We start from the raw sequence: 16,835 nt of genomic DNA, 5'->3' as shown, positions 1-16,835 counted from the left end.
TGCCTCTGCAAGCTGAAACTAAAAAAAAAAAAAAAAAAAAAATCAATAGAGTAAAAAAAAAATCGAGTTGCTTTTCTTGGTCTTATTTTCTGCCCCAGTTGCTCCTCGTTCCTTTGATGTTTTATGGCAAATAACCTTTCAAACGAGCGCTGAGAAGCACACCACCTGTGTTTGCTTTAATATGTTTGGCCCGTCTGCTGACTCAGAGCAGCTCTCCAGACCTGCTTTGCAAACAGGTTTTTTTAGAAAGACAAAAAAAATGATAAGATGTCTGCCTGCTCATGCAAATCTGCCACGATTATGTAATGCGATGTTTACATGCATAGGGTGTAAACCACACATTCGGACAGTAAAAACAGCAGACGTGCTGAAGGTTCACACCAGGCTGAGAGTTTTTAGGTGAACCTGTTCTCCAATGACGTACAGTAAAACTGTGTCAGCCGTCTGACAGGTCCAGTAAAGAGAGCAGAGCATTCCCACTGTTTACTGGTGTCCAATCGATTCCCTATTGGCAGCAGTGGACCGTACTGTAGCAGTATGTGTGTGTGGGCGCTCGTGCGTGTGTGTATTCATCTGTAATAAAGCATTCATTGAGTCTCTGATTGGTGTCAGCGTCTGCTTTGCTTTCTCTCTCACCAATAAGGAGGAAAAATAACCTACTGACAGTGAGGCAAAGTTCACACAGTGGAAAAAAAAAAAACAGTTCAAAGTCCTGAACGACGATCTGAAGGGTCATAAACTCTTATCGCAACACCAAACGCTTCATGATGTTTGAGATCAAATGTTGTCAATAAATATAAACCAGGCAATAAATACTTTTTACTCTTCTCCCAAAATTCCTTTAGCGGAAACTTATCGTAGCCAGGACGTAAAAAATCCAGGTGTTTATATTGTGGAACGAATGGTTTCAATTGTTCATTATTCAAGGTGCGTCTGTGTAAATCATTAAGCAGAACCAGACAACACTGAGACGGGTAGGCACAAAACCACACTTCCAAAACAAGTTGGGACATCGCCTCAATTATGAATACGAACATCCTTACTTGGACCAGGGTTTCCCTCAGTGTATTATAAGCCTGGCGGGCCACCAGGCTTTTCTTGAGCCCCCACCAGGCTAAGCATTGCTTACTTATTTAGGTCTTTTTAAAATGCATGCATTTTTTTAAGACTTTATACTTGGTGTTCAGGTATTAATCTTTCAGTCTTTTAATAATGCATAATTATCAAGTGATATTTTCAAATTTCCTGTCAACTCTAAACATTTTTTAACTCAAAAACATGACGGGTCGCTGGATGAATGACTGCCTAAGCGCCCAAAAACACATGACTTAACAAGTTTTCTGGGGGAAACCTTGTGGACCCTATTTCTATTTAAAAGGAAAACTTAGGACTTTGAATATCTATATCAAACATTTTAAGCTAATTATAAAACCAAATTATTGGAACAAAACTGCCTTCAACGCGATTTAAATGAGCAATTTCAACATTCGTTTTTTGGGGGAAAAAAAGATTCTGGGTTTGATTTAATCACAGTTTTATAGATAAAAAGTGACAATAAATGATAAAGCTACACATCTTAGGTAAAATGTTGTTAAAAACATTTTTAGAAAATAAAGTTAAACCCTGTGCTGGGGCTAAAAAGACAGAAAAAAATCAATCCATTTGCAAAGAGCTTCTATTTTACAAAAATAACTACTTAAAAATAAAACAAACTTTATTAAAATTTCTGTTAAAAGTTAACATGTTTATTACTTATGCTTTAGCTTAAAGTCACAAACATACCACTGTAGGAATAAAAAGCCATGACAGTTGCCTGTAATACCCACATTATTTGGGGTAAATACATCAGAATCCTTCTGCTGGCTTATCAGGGGATTCCTCGTTATCTCGTACCAAAACATTCTCAAACTCCTCATCCTGCAGCTCCTACATTATTTCTCCAGCTGACTTGAACACGAATGAGCATAACAAGGGCCGCAGTACATAAAGACATAGATAAAGCCTGCAGCCTGCGTTGAGAATGTTGGCCTTAATCTGAAGCGGTCTCACTGTTATAAAGAAAAATGGTTTGACCTCCTCTCCTAACTCACCCTACGCTCTCCTCTTTCCCTCCATTCATCCCTTCCTCCTCTTCTCTTCTGGCCCGTTTCCCTCCTGAGCCTTCAGGGATTTTTTTTCCCCTACAACCACTCCTCTTCTGCTCCGCTCCTCTCCCCGTCCGGCCTCGGCTCCATCCATCTCTCCGCTCAGTCATTCACAGCCTACAGTCGACCCTCGCTGCATCCATCTCCCATTCTTCACCGCTCCCTCACAGTGACTCCAGCCATTGTGAGCCCCGCTCTCTTTCTCTCTGTCTGCTCTGTGAGAATGGCCTCGTTGTTGCTGTTGCGGTGGTGCAGCGTGTGTGTGTGTGTTTGCGTTTGTACATGTGTGATGGTAGAAGTCTGAGATCTCTGCCCTAAGTACAGCATGTCCTGCTGCACGACCTTCACCCACACTCGGTCCGTCATACATGCTCCCAAAACGACTATAAAAGACATCGCTACCAAATCTAGAACAATGACAGAATCTGAAGGACTGTGCAAAAGTCTTTACTGCCCACTCATTTGGGCTACGATTATTTTATAAAATCGATTATTCTGACGATTAATCAAATAAAAACAATTGGCACATTCTGCAGATCTTACATTGGACCACTTAAAGCAAAAGTATGCAACTTTTAGAGAAAAACTTTATATATATATAAATTTCAGATGGATAATCTGTGAACACAAATTTGCTTCCCCTAATGTTAACGACCAGTCAGAGTGAAAAGGTGGGTCTTGGCGCTGTTAATCACAATCTCATGTGGCGCTGCTTGTCCTTCCTTCTTTCTCTCTTGCTCTCTGCTATCTCTACAGCTTTTCCCCCATCAGCAGATCTTGTTGTGAATGCTAGGCTAGTTAGCGTAGCCACCAATGACAGCAGCTAAACGGTTTTCCTGTGACGTTAAGTTGTATCTCTGCTATTGGCACATTTAGCAGCAAGTACATGAGGTTGAGTGACAGCGTTAAGACCCTCCTCCCAGCTCTGATTGGTTGTTTTTAGTCGGGAGCGGTGCATTTCTTCAGACGTTGATTGCAGCTCTACGGAGCTAAAAAAAAAAATTCACCTATTTCTTTAGGGAAGAGAAACTGCTATTTATGCTTAGCTAACAGCGCTAAATGCTAATCTAAGATGCTTAAAATCTTATCATCTAACAATTTAGCCACAATTTTGAGTGTCTGTGATTTCATACAAATAAATAATAACCACTCAAGACTGAACAACTAAGAAAAAAAGCTTATTTTATGCCTGTGTTGGTCACAAAGTTTAAAGTCAGCTACAACCTCTACAACAAATGCCAATGTTTTCACTTTCATCCACATTAACTGATATCCAGGTTACCATTAATACATGCACACATTCAAAAACAAAAACACAAACAGAGGCCAGACTGAGTTTTATTTGCTTTCCTACCACTTTCATCTCTAACACTCCTCATCGGTGTAAAATTAAATCCAACTGAGCCAGGATTATCCCAGTCAGACCACAAACAAGAAGAAATGCTTCAAGACTCAACAAATGTTTCCTTTTATAACTGACTGTTCACAGGAATAACATTTACAATATCTGCAATGTAACTTAGTATCCAAATGCACAAATGAAAAAGGACAAACTGCTGCTGCCAGCCTTGGCCAGAATTCTCTTGCAAAACAGATTTTTATTTTTTTATTTTATCTCAATGGGATTTTGCTGGTGAAATAAAACTTAAATAAAAATTAAAAAAAAAAACTTGAACATACTGGTTTAAATGGTAGCTAAGAATTGACACTGGTGTAAAAGACACAAACCTAATCTAGAGCTGGAATAAAGTATTTATTTTTTCTGTTATAACAACTTAAAATAAATAATATTGTCTTATGATTTGGAACACTGAAATCTAAATATTTTTCAAGAAAAAAGATTAAGCCAAAAAAAAAAAATTTTACAATACTAATAAAAACAAAACAAAACATTATTTTAGGATAAAATGTTAACAAATCAGTCGATTTATTTTAGTGACCAAATTAAAAATAACGATTAATATCACTTCCTGTTTGATTTTACGTCGTTTGTATGCAGAAACACAACTACAAGTGTTTCTCTAAATAAGATGTATCCCAGTAAGACACACAGTTATCCTTTACTGTCCTGTCTGTTGACCGTGTTCGATAGCAAATTTCCATTTGAAAACTGCATGCGCTGCCTTATATCTCTGCTCATAAAACCCGTCCGCCCCCCAGGGTCAAAGATGGTGTGATAACAGCATTTCCAGTATCCAGCCCAGTTAGTCACAGTCTCGGCCTCCGCTCTGTCTCTGTGGGGGATTAGCAGCCGGCACTGGCCACCGCTCTAATCCTTTCCTCAACAGACTCACTCTCACGTTCTAACACACAGTCGGACTTTTCTCTGACAGCAACCGCACACCGTATCTTGGCCTGCTAATCTGTTAAGTAGCTATTACAGCACTTGTGTGCAGGGCTTTTGCTGGTGTCGTCGTGGCTATGCTTTGATACTTCAGCTATGAAAGAGAGAAAAAAAAAAGAAAAAAAAAAAGAGGACAAAAATCAATGGAAATTAATTTATCCGATCTGGTTTGTAATGAAAACGCAGGCGTAGTTAGCAGGCCAGCTGTGAGACTCCGGGGTCGGTCTATTCAGAGGATTGTTAACTGTGTAAACACCGCCTCCATTTGAAGCTGGAGCAGTCAAAACAGCAGGTAATGTCAAGCGCTCTTTGTCTTTATGTTTACGGTATTGGCCTGCACATCACAGGAGATCCATGAAAGTGCCACTTACACAAGCTCACTTGTTGCAGCAAGGGGTTTTACCCAACATGAGCTTCAATATTAGAATAAAGCCATTTCTGTCTGTTGGGCCTGTATATCTGTAAGAGCAGGCAGCCAGCTCAGATACGTCCCGGCGGGAGTCTAGTTGTTTTGTTGCACTAGGTCGTCTTGTCACCTGTATCATCTTACCTGCAGATGACTCACTGCCTCTACTAATCTCTAAATAAACTGGCACTGAGCGCCTTTTAGTAATGAACAGCATTATAGCTCCTCTACCGTACTAAGCAGTGGGCTTGGGGTTATTTGCCACATATTCATCCATTATTTCATGTTGATTGCACCTGGACTTTTTGATGACAAGCTGCTCAATCTTAGCGCAACGTTCCAGCTAAAGTCCGAGCAGAGTTTAGGAAAGTCCACGTTCATGATTGGAGGACAGAAAAAGGGCCTCTTCTTGATATCAGACCCAAGTAATTACAGTGGACCCTCACCTATTTGCATTTCTGTATTCATGGATTCAGCTGTTCAAGGATTTTTACGTGGAACGCAGCTCAAATTGTGTGTCAGAAATGTGTCTATTTGTGAATTTTTTCCTAAAATATTAAAAAGAAAATGCTGCTTGGAAAGCTACAATAGCTAGCCGCAATGATAGTTGACACGCTGGCGTTTGGAAAGCAGCCAATCCAGGAGCACTATTCATGTTCCTCGGAGCTGATTGGCTTCTTCGTGAGCTTCTTTAGTAGTGCTAAGATGGTTTCCAGTGTGCATATTAAGGTATATTTACTAAAATAGACATTTATAAGCGCTTTTAGAGGGGGATTCAAGTATTTGTGGATTCTATGTTGTAATCTAAACAGTGTTTAAAAGGTCCAATATTTGCCTGAGCTTGGAGACCTTGTTTTCTTGCGTTGCCATCCTCCTCCCTGTGCATGGTGGCAAAATAAACACTGCTTCTCACCCAGAATTGTTTTCACAGTTCTAGCCATTAAAAATGTTTTAACTCATTATATAGTTATTTCCTTACAGATTATGTCAGAACCTGTGAAGATCAAAACAAATCTGACTTACTTGAATGGTATGTTCACTTCTCTTTCCCATTTTTAAGAGTGGATGAGAGGAACGGCAATTTGTCTCATGTCGTATTTAGACTCAGGGGTGATAAATCTTGGTGATAAAAATGAACACAACAGTAAAACGTGTTTTAAAAATCCTTTAGTTATATTTACTTTATTGGAATTGTTGAAGGTTGAACAAGAGTGGTTTTGAAACAATTATTGCTTAATGTGGATTTTCCCCTTGTAAACAAATAAAACATTCAATTTTTTTCATAATTCTGTGTAAGATTCTGCTATTGTTGTGATAAAGAGTTAATTTATTGTGAAGCTTTCCCACACCTTCACTGGTTCTAGATACGGAGGAAACCTGCAGTTCAAAGGCAGGGAAGCGACTCAGGGTCTGCAGACCCATTTGCTGTCGAGCCTCTGAACAACTCAAACAGTCCGTGTGAAACTGCAGATGTTAAAAATTTCCATGACACTCAACGTACTCCCGAGTCGTCGTTTAGTTTGATACAAAAGTACACAGAACTCAAAGGACAAAACCAACAAAGCTGTTGTTTGGTAAACTGCTGATTTCAGCAGCTGGACGCCGTGTTGCATTTAGTTTGGGTTAGCGGTAACTCGTCATTAGAGTTACCAGTTAAACACTGTAAATGTGTGGAGAAAGGACTGACCACTGTTAGTATTGGTCACACGTCCTGTGACTTTGCAACTCAAACCTCAGAGTATATTTGAGGAGATCTTTTTTTTTTTTACTAATAACCACACAAAATACAACATATATGTGGAGTGGAAGATGAATCTGAAAAGTGTGGCTTAACAAAGCATTTATAACCATCGTTAATCAAGTTGTCAGGTTTCCTAAGTTAATTTGTCCCATGTCCCAAAAGTTGGCCATTTTACAGATTGAAAACAAGATTTGAATCATTGCTAAAATGCTCTTTTACTCATTTAGGGATTATTATTGCTCATTTTATGATGTGATTAACATATATTTCTTAAAATTAATGCTGTTAACATTTATCTAAATGATCTATTTTCTATTCTATCATCTGTCCTGTGACTATCTATCCTTGTGACTCTATCTATCCTTTCTATTTACTTAAGTTGTCTTTTGGAGCCAAGTTAAGCAGACTGCAGCCCTCTGCTCTGACAAACCAGAGGTTGCTCTGGCATCGGAGCGACAGGTAAGGGATGACTCAGGGGCCAACGACCTGCCAGCAAACAAAGATGCCATGACATCACTCCCAGGCAGTCACGGCAGTCAAATTATCTCTGTTACACAGTCAGACGCTCATCTGCCGCCGCGAGCCGAGCAATCGGCGGCGCTCTGCACAAACACACAACTATTAACAGAGCGGGGGGACGTGGAGCAAGATGGGATAAATTTAGAAGAAAGCATCTGGACCGTGCTGAAAATAAGAATCCTTTGTTGTGTTTAACAAGGCTTTAAAGCCACGTTAAGTCTGGATAACGCATCACGTTTTGGTCATTATTTTTCATCCTTTCGGGCGCCTTCAGCCTGTTTACTGAGCCAGCTGATGGGAGACGGAGGAAAAGCTGGAGGGGCCTCGAGCTGCTCTGTAGCTGCGCTGATGCCAAGTCTTTGGCGGTTTTAAGGGGACACCTGAGACCGGCGCACCTGAACAATGCGCCAAGGTGTAACCCTAAACTTAGACGTACCCACTGTTTATCCCCCACGCTCTCCTTCTCCTGTTCTTTCCCATCGGTCTCCTCTCATACGGCTCCAAAAGCTTGTTTCACTCTTCATAACCCGATCTATTCCACCCGGGTATTCAGTCAATCTCCTCACTCACTGGCTCTCTCGTCTTCCCATTGTTTCACCCTCTGGGCATCACCGATGCATCGTGGGTGTCAGACAGAATGTTATGGTTCAAACTGGATTTTCTCCCATTTAAATCATTCAACTGGATCTCTATAGGGTTGAAACGATTAATCTAATTAATCATGATTATTCATGATTAATCAATTATTGAAATAATCGTGAATTAATTTGGTGATTGATTAATTGTTACCTGGAGGATACAGACTAAAAATTGGTCGTTTGCCAAATGAACAACACAGTCGGAGCAGTAAAACCTTCTCTATCTGTCTTTTGCTATCCATTTATTAACAGAAAAAATTAACTGAATCGACAGTATTTGTAGCTGCAGATGCATCCTTTGCTAAATGATCAACCAAATGAAATCCTACGTTACTGCATTTAGGCAACAACAATTTTATTTTCTTTTTTAAAAAAGGAAAATAAATTATTTGCTCATTTGACTCTTAATACATTTCTAATACTGTGTAATAAAAAGGCTTAAGTGGTTAAATGAAAAGTCTGCAGAATGTGCCAATTTCATAATCTGATTAATCGATTAATCAATTAATCTTCAGAATAATTGATCAGGACTAAAACAATCATTAGTTGCTGCCCTAGAGCTCTACCTGCGACATTCCTCCATTTCATCTGCAGCTATTTTCACACAGGCAACACTTTAACTTAGAGGAATGGCGTTTTATACAGCAGCTGACAGCGGCTAGCAGTGGTATGACTCAGTGACTCAAAAGGCAGCAGCCGTGTCACCATGGAAGGGCGTCTATATGGAGTTGTTGCCAAGGCTCTGCCATCAAATGCAAGTATGATTCTGCATTTTGAATCTGCGCAGGGAGGAAGGAAAATGAATAAGATGGAAGAAGTGTGGGTTTAAGACCAACTAAGCCTTCACAGGCTTCTGTTGTCTCGCTGTCTGAGCGGTCTTTAGTCAGCATCTTTCACACTCCACCCCTGTTTCCACGCATGTCACTCCAGTCGAACAGGCGCCCTGCAACACCTGCACAGACACCCTGAACCACGCACTTAGGACTCTCGTTCTCTTCTTTTTTTGGTGCTCCAACAACTGTAACTGTGTCTTTAAACAGCAAGTAGCACAAAGCACCAAAAATAGCCCAGCGAGTTGCAGAGCAGATCTGCTCTCCTTGAGGAGGGGAGGCAAGAGGAGGATGGCGACAGAGAGCAGGAGGAGGTGCAGAGAGAGAGAGAGAGGAGAGATGACAGGGAGAAGATGGCAGAGAGAGACCAGTTCTCCAGGATTTAGGCCTCCGTGCTGTGATTAAATTCAAGTTTCTCCTGCAGTGTCAGCAGTCAGCGCCTCAAACAAGAAAAAAAAAAAAAAAAAGTTGCATAGCAACATGAAATGATCATATTTCAAACAACGTCATGAAAGAATAAGCAGAAAAACGTAATGGTTGCAGAAATCAAGTTGACTGAATGAGTCGTTTCTTGTTTGCGTTAAATTATCTCCCACAAAGGAACCTGATGTCTGCCTTAGTCGTAGCTACAAATCAAACACCTGTGAGGCAAATATTGTGGCTTTCAAAACTGTTCACACCTCAATTACAATGTTGTGGTTTTTGTGTAAAAAAAAAAATTACATCTTGATAAGCTCTTAAAAACTTGCTTTAACATCATTTGTTACGTCTATCCTTTAGGAATTAACTCTGTTGAAACGTACAGCATAGAAATTGCAATAACCTGGTTACATAATGCTAAATTAATATCTTGCTGAGCACATTTAGATCTAATTTCAGCCTTGAGTCTCCTTTAGTATGATTCTATCAGCATCCCATTTTCTAACCAACTAATTTTGCCCTTTTTAAGCCTGCAAAGGTTTTTCTATAATTGCCAGATTGTGGGGACTTCTCTCGTTCAGAGCATATTATCTGTCAGATTATCTGTCCATTTTTTTCCTGGACTCTAGCGTGGAACTTTTCAAGACTTAAATTTGTCTCAGATAAAGTTGTTGCATGATTTGAGTCATGCGTTGCATTAAGATTTTGCTTTAAAACTGACTAGTATTTAAAAGGCTGCTAAAGATTTTATCCAAAGTGACCAAAGTTTAGAATCAAAGGAAAAGTAATCAGAGAAGGTAATTCTGCCACCACCATTTTACTGTGGGTTCTTGGTGATAATTGGTGCCAAACGTCCCATTTGGAAATCCCAGTCTGATTTCATTACACCATACAATTTTTCTGGAAGGTTTTGGGAGAATTTAGCAAAATCTAGAAGTTGCTTTTGGAAGGAAAGGACCATTATTTTTGCCATACTCCTTCTTCCAGATATATAAAGAATACAGAAGATTGTGGTCATGTGTGGAACACAATACTAAATAAAAATTAGAATTAGCACCTCATTTTGTATAAAAGTGCGACTCTGCACAATCCAAATGACCAGTTTACATCTCGTCTTTTCATCAGTGAGTACAAATGTCCAATTTTAGCAATGCTGCATTTTCGTAATCTTCTCCTGACTGATACCTTGAAGGCATCCAATCGACTCATGATACTTATACATCTTTTTCTAAATAAAAGATGCATGAGTATCTGTCATAAGAATCCTCCTTGAACTAACTTTCATCACGATAACATTCATCAAAATACTCGAGAAGAATGAAAGCTGAAATTAAATAAAAAAGTATTTCAACAAAGTAAAACAGACATTTTTGGTTTTTTTTTTTTTTTTTTTAGAATTTCCCTCCATTAAAATATATATTTTTTTGTTGTCCAGTTGAATTGTACGGGATAAAATTCACCATAAAGATTGATTAAGTTCTGAAATTATAAATTATGGCTTCACTTTCTTAAAATCACCCAAACCTTTTAACAGCCACTGTGGATCAGAAAACCTCATTATGCAAGATTACTATTATAATTATCAGTAAATATGAATCTCAATATTAATAGGTTGTGGGAAGTCTCTTTCTTCATACTTTCAACCATCTCATCTGATAGAAAAAATAAATGGCACAATGCAAAGTGCTCTTATCTCAAACTCCCCCCAGAAAACAGCTTCATATATAAACAGTAAAGAGCTGAGTCAAGCTGTGCTGCTCTGGGAGAGAAACAGAACAAATATGTGCTTTATTCCTCCACTACAAATGATAATGTGATGCGTAGCAGAAGAGTCTTGTAAACTGGAATTTTCTATTTTCCAACCCCCTCGATACAACAGCTACGAAAGGCAAAATGTTATCAGTGTCTGAGATTATATCTGGAAGACTAAAGTCCAGTTCTTTTATTGAGAGAGCAAGAGAGGAGGCTGTTTTCCATCTTCATTTAAAACTACGTGATAAAAACATTAAGCCGTCATATCGCTTCACAATGCAAACTACGTTATAAACATCACCACATTTCCATGATTTTCTAGAAGTGATTGTTTCTAATCGCTTCTAGATAAAGAATGTGGAAATCTTTTTTTTGTTTTTTCAGCAAACTAAAATCATACATTGTACAACTAAAAGTGCAACCAGGAAATAAAAGTAGCATGTCACTCAACATACTTGGATAAAGAAAGTAAACATCTGTCAGTCAACTGACCAATGATCAGAATCGGTCCATTTTTTCCAACTCAAGCTCATCAAATATGGGAAAAGATTTTATTCCATGTTCATTAGATGGATTGAAACTTTAAAAATGTTCTACTTTTAAGGAGAATTGATAAAAATCCACAAACAGAATGTTCTTTCTGTGCTTTAGCTTGATTTCAATAAAATCAGGGGAAGGTCAGAGACATGCCTTCATGTAAATAGGTTTTAAAGATATTTGGATTTGCATGTTCTCCCCATGTACTCCCAAAGTCCAAAAGTATGACTTTTAGGTATAAATGTGTGGTTGTTTATCCTGAGTGTCTCTGTGTTGCCCTGAGATGCCTTTACACATTAAAATTACACTTTATACATCTGTTGTGTATAATAAGAAGTTGCCTTAAAGGCTTTTAACTATAGATAATAGTTGTGAAGACTTACACAAAGCAGTGTGATTGTACAGCTGTCAATTATCAAATTCAATTATATTATCAGATTTATTGATGCTCTTTGGAGCCAACAGCCCCAACTGTGGATTTATTGTCAGGGGGTTGAAGATGTCATAAACTAAGAGTTACAGTTTTTAACACATTTTCCCTCCAGATAAAGTTAAAGAACACAATAAATGTCCATCTATCTTGGTAAATATGACTTTGCAAAAGGTGGACATGCTTTGAACCAAAATCAGTCGATATCATTTACCCACTAAATAGAGAGCCTCTATCTAAAAGAAGAATTACAGCACACTATGAAAAAGCTTGGTGACAAGTATTTTAACTGCAGTGCATTTCATGTTAAAGATATGGAGTAATGGCAAGAGAGGTCAACAAACAAATTTTATATTTATAATGAGCCAAAATCCCTTTTGGTCGTTGCTAATCTCATCAGTACAGATTATTAAAAGTTAAAGTACTTACTATTGCTAGACTTGAGGTCTCTGTGGATGATTGGTACAAACGCCTGGTTGTGCAGGTAATCCATGCCCGTGGCAATCTGCACGGCCCAGTTCACCAGAACCCTCGGGGGAACATTCTTCCCAGCCAGTGCACGGTTCAAAGCCCCTCCTCTGGCGTACTCCATCACCAAGCAGAGGTTGGGTTCCTTCAGGCAAACCCCGCGGAGAGCAATAATGTTGGGGTGACAAAGCATCCAAAACAACCTGGCCTCCTGCCGCACACTCTCCGCTGTGACACTAATATCCTCATCTGGATCCTGCCTGGCAGCCTTCACAGCCACCTCTTCTCTCCGCCAAACTCCTTTGTACACCTTCCCGAACCCGCCGGCTCCTATCACCTCCTCCAGGGTCAGTTCTGAGAAGTCAATCTCCAAGGGGGAATCACTCACCCGAACCGCCACCAGGCTCCCGACCTTCAGCTGCTGGTAACTGGCAGCGTCTCCTCTGGTGACGTAGTTACTCGGAAAGATACCCACCTTGTCCTGGATCTTTCCTGTCCACCAGCCCTCGTCCCCAGACACTTTGGAGTCTTTGGAGAGGACCTCAAGCAGGTCACCGCGTCGCAGGGTTAATTCCTCGTCTGCCGTGGCCTCATAATCAAACACTGCCGTCCAGTAAGGGTTGGGGTTTTTAACCCCGCATCGGCGACCAGGATGGGAATCTGGAGAGTCCGAGGACGAGACGGTAGAGGAGTTCCAGCTGGTTCCGTTCTCCACCTGCACGAACGGGACGGGGGACATTGGTGGTGGAGGGGTCATGCTCGGGGGCATGGAAGAGGAGGAGGTAGTGGTCGAAGAGGACGGGGGCCCAGGCCGGATGAGGCAAGGGGGAGGCGGTGAGCAGCAGCCCCCGCAGCTGGTGCAAGACAGCTGCGGGGTGGCTGTGCTGCTTGTTCTTCCGTATGGATTCATGGCAGCCTCACTGCTGTTTGAAGCTATGGGCTGGCCCTGTGTCAACTCAGGCACGAAATCCTCACAAGGCCCATGGACTGAGACAAAGTGGTCTCGACCAGCCTGAAGGAGCCCAGATCAGGGGATCTCCCCCCTCACTGCATCTCATTTATGAATTTGTGCTAAATCGTACAGTTGCAACACAATGCGCAAGTAGCAGGTATTGCCAAAAGGCAGGTTCACACAGGGGTAATGTACTTCAGGTCAAACAATGACAGGGCAGCAGGGCAGATCCATGACAGGATTTCCTAGAAAACGGGTTGTTTGCATGGACTGATGAGTCTTTTGAAAGCTGACACAAATTCCGGGTAAATTAGAAAACAGTAGGTATTCATGACTACTTATATAAAAAAAAAACGGATTGCCATCACTGTGGTTTTGCATTAGATGATGCAAATAGCAAATATTTAGTGAAGGGTGTGCACAACTGTGGAAAAATTCATTCCTAGGTTTTAGGAAACGTATTCAATAAAAAAAAAAATAAATAAATAAAAATCTGAGCTCAATTATGACCTTGGAGATTTTCGTTCTTGGCTTTAGTTTGCTTAATTTCAGCCAATTAAAAATGAACCCCGAGAGATCAGAGGCAGCTTCACCAGTTGCTGGCGTGACAATGAAGCCACAGCTGACTGTCAGATTAATTTCAGTAAGGAAAATAAATTATTAGGCTGCCAGTAACAGCCAAAGCAAGTGCATGAGCCGAGTGAAATCCTCTGTGCAGGAGGGGGGGTTCACATTATTTCTCATCCAGCCGATGCACCTCCCCCGCCAGCCGTCTCCATGAATGTGGGCTGCTTTCTCCTCTGCGTTGAAATATCCGCGGATATCTTCGCCCTACATCTCCACGAGCCGGTGCGGGCTAAATCCTATCCACGCATGGCCACCTCGTTAGCCGGTTAAGCGTCCCTGAAAGGCTTCAGACAAAGGGGCCTCGTCCATTTTAATACAGCTGAGCGGGGATGAGAGAGACGGGCCGACGGCTGAGTGGCAGCAGGTACTCAGTGACTGCTGCGGGGCAGTGAAGTGGCACCATGTTCAGCATCCAGAGCAGCCTGAGCGCAACAAACCTGCCTCCGTGCGTGCGCAGCGGCCTGCATCAATCGCCTCTGCTGCTGCGGGGCTACATTAGGTCTGCTGCAGGAGAAGTCCTTCTTCGCTGGAGACCGATAAATACAAGCATTTATCATTATTGTGTCACGTTCAGGGGAAGAATTGCATGTTCGGCTGTGACGGAGGCTGTGTAAATATCTTCTTTAGCAGAGATGGAGGCTGTCACTCGGTTCAGTAAGGTGGAAAATATTGTCAGCGAAGATTTGCATGGAGCTGGCTGAGATCCGAGTCCACTGTAGCCATGTCCTTTTCTAAATAATAATAATAATAATAATAATAGTAATAATACAAAATATTCAAATACGTGTATGACGCGTCTTCCGCCTCTGACTTCTTTATTTTATCCTGAAACGTAACCTGGACACTGAAGGCAGCAACATCCACAGAAACAGTCGCAGGGGCGTCTTCATTAGGATCCGAAACCCCAATTAAATTCCGAAGGAAATTAAAGCGGTCCTTGCCGCTTAGTGGGTGTTTTCATTCCGGAGCGTTTCGCCGTATCCAAGCGGGTTTTATCCTCCAAATAAGGCGTAGACTCCACTATTCCGCTCCCGAGCTCGGAGCTGTCAGTCTGTGGGCTGACTTTCCATCCAAACACACCGGGCAGTGGCGTGCACGTTCACGGGAGCGAGCGCTTCCGATGTTTTCGATCTTCAAGTCATCCGGATGGCCGCTGCATGCGTTTTCATCTGTAGCCATCCCTTCTCCGTGCGTGTGCAAATCTGCAGTTCACCTCAGCCTGGGCAGAGAGGGCGGTCCTGTAAAAATAATGAGAAACGGTGCTGGTGCATTGTGGGTAATGTAGTTGAGAAGGTCTCTCTTTCTGACCTACATCATTTTGGCAGCTGATACAATGACATAATTAGCAATATTATGTTTGTATTAACTAGGGATTGATAACACTGAAGATATAATTCATTCGTTCCACAAAATAATATTCAAATTACTCCACTATAATATGGATTGCATTGTAGTGCGTTAAATATATAAAAACATAAAAATGGTGCAATATTTTCATAAAGCTTGACAAAAATATATTCAGGTTTAATTCACACATTTTCTGTGATTCATAATGACTGCACAAGACCTAATTTATGAATGTAATCAATGTGTTTTTTTTTTTGTTTTTTTTTTAGGATGTTGTAGTTAAATTAACTGAATTGAATTGACACATATTACCCTCTAAAATGTCTTGATTATTTTAAAATATACAATCAAACAACATCAAAAATAAATTAACATTTTAAATAAATCAAAATCTGACCAATGCTAGCGCTCATGAGCTTTTATGAATCCATGCTGCTCCCTGGTGTGTTTTTAATGAAATACAAGCATTATGTTATCCAGTTTCTTACTAGCACGCTTGAATGATGCAAGTTATTTATGTCAGTGATTCGATTCAACCAGTGAAACCTGCATTGCATGTAGATTTATTACACACAAAGATTCTTTAAATGTTCGTGTCAAAATTTTTGTATAACACATTTTAAAACGTCAGTTGACCAAATTGCTTAAGTTAAGCTAAAAATACCTTAACATTAAATTTCCCAGCAAAACACAAGGCAAAAACAAAAGTTTTTCTAATCAAGAAATATAATCTATGCTCATGTGACGGCCCGCTTTACACAATCACAGTGGCAGCAGACAGTCGCTGACATCCTAACAGATCACCCAAAAAACTATTATTGACAAATGTTGCATGTTCACAAAATTTATAGGAAATTGAATTAAAGGAAAAAAGTGTGGCAGAAAAAGTGTGCACTAACGGTAGACATAAAACAGTTTTAAAAGTGATTTTACAGGTATGCCTACATGAGTTTTAGAATTTCTAATTTCCAGCCAAGCCACAAAAATTTCTTTTTCCGCCAGATGTGTTTCATATTGGTCTGTGATTTGAATTAGAACACTGTAACTTTAGAGCAAGAATTGTGTGCAATTAAGCATTTGAAGGGAGTGAAAACCAATTTGTTTTTATAGTATTTTAGTCCTTTTTGGTTCTTTTTCAACTGGAAACATGTAATGTCAAACGCAAACGGTGGATAAATTGTATGTTTATAAGTATTAAGATTAATATTGTTTACGTCAATGAACAATAATGCTTTCTTTTGTTTATGCCAATGTTTCTTTGGGGTGTAATATTAAATAGATTGCAAGCTGTCTAGAAAATGTGATATGCAAAACCATAAATACAAGTAAAACGATCGCATAATTTAAAAAAAAATCACCTTAAGTCACTTAACTTCGTCAACTATGAGCCACCCATAGAAATTTAAAGACCTATCTGAAAGTATATCAACATCAGATTAGTGGGAAAATGATCTTTACTCACCACAGGGTGGTGCTATTTAACAACTTGTGCACTTTCGCTTGAATTCAAATTCAATTTGTGGATCTCTAGACACCAGTCGACAAATGCCTTCTCAATTTCAAATGAAATCAAAATACTATCCAATTTTATGCCAATAATCGTAGAAACAGATCTCTGTTGTTCAATATATCTGATCAAAATAAACATTTCAGAAAGTCAATGTAAATCTACATTTAAGA

General features: G+C 40.0%; 1 protein-coding gene across 2 annotated transcripts in view; it reads right to left on the bottom strand.

The window, feature by feature from the left end:
- map3k10 (mitogen-activated protein kinase kinase kinase 10) overlaps nt 1-13,139 on the bottom strand; it is a 33,383-nt gene extending 20,244 nt beyond the window's left edge. Inside the window, exon 1 of one of the 2 annotated variants that reach the window (XM_007549476.2) lies at nt 12,191-13,139. In XM_007549476.2, the coding sequence (XP_007549538.1) occupies nt 12,191-13,139 (949 nt within the window). Of the gene's footprint in view, nt 1-2,090; nt 2,357-12,190 lie in introns of those variants that run through there. The other variant, XM_016670214.1, reaches the window with a different exon arrangement.
- Between the last annotated feature and the right edge of the window lie 3,696 nt (nt 13,140-16,835).

The sequence above is a fragment of the Poecilia formosa genome, unplaced genomic scaffold (assembly GCF_000485575.1).
Source record: "Poecilia formosa unplaced genomic scaffold, Poecilia_formosa-5.1.2 Scaffold31, whole genome shotgun sequence".
NCBI classification, from domain to species: Eukaryota; Metazoa; Chordata; class Actinopteri; order Cyprinodontiformes; family Poeciliidae; genus Poecilia; species Poecilia formosa.
The sequence above is the reverse complement of the archived record's forward strand: the minus strand, read 5'-3'. Positions and strand labels throughout refer to the sequence as shown.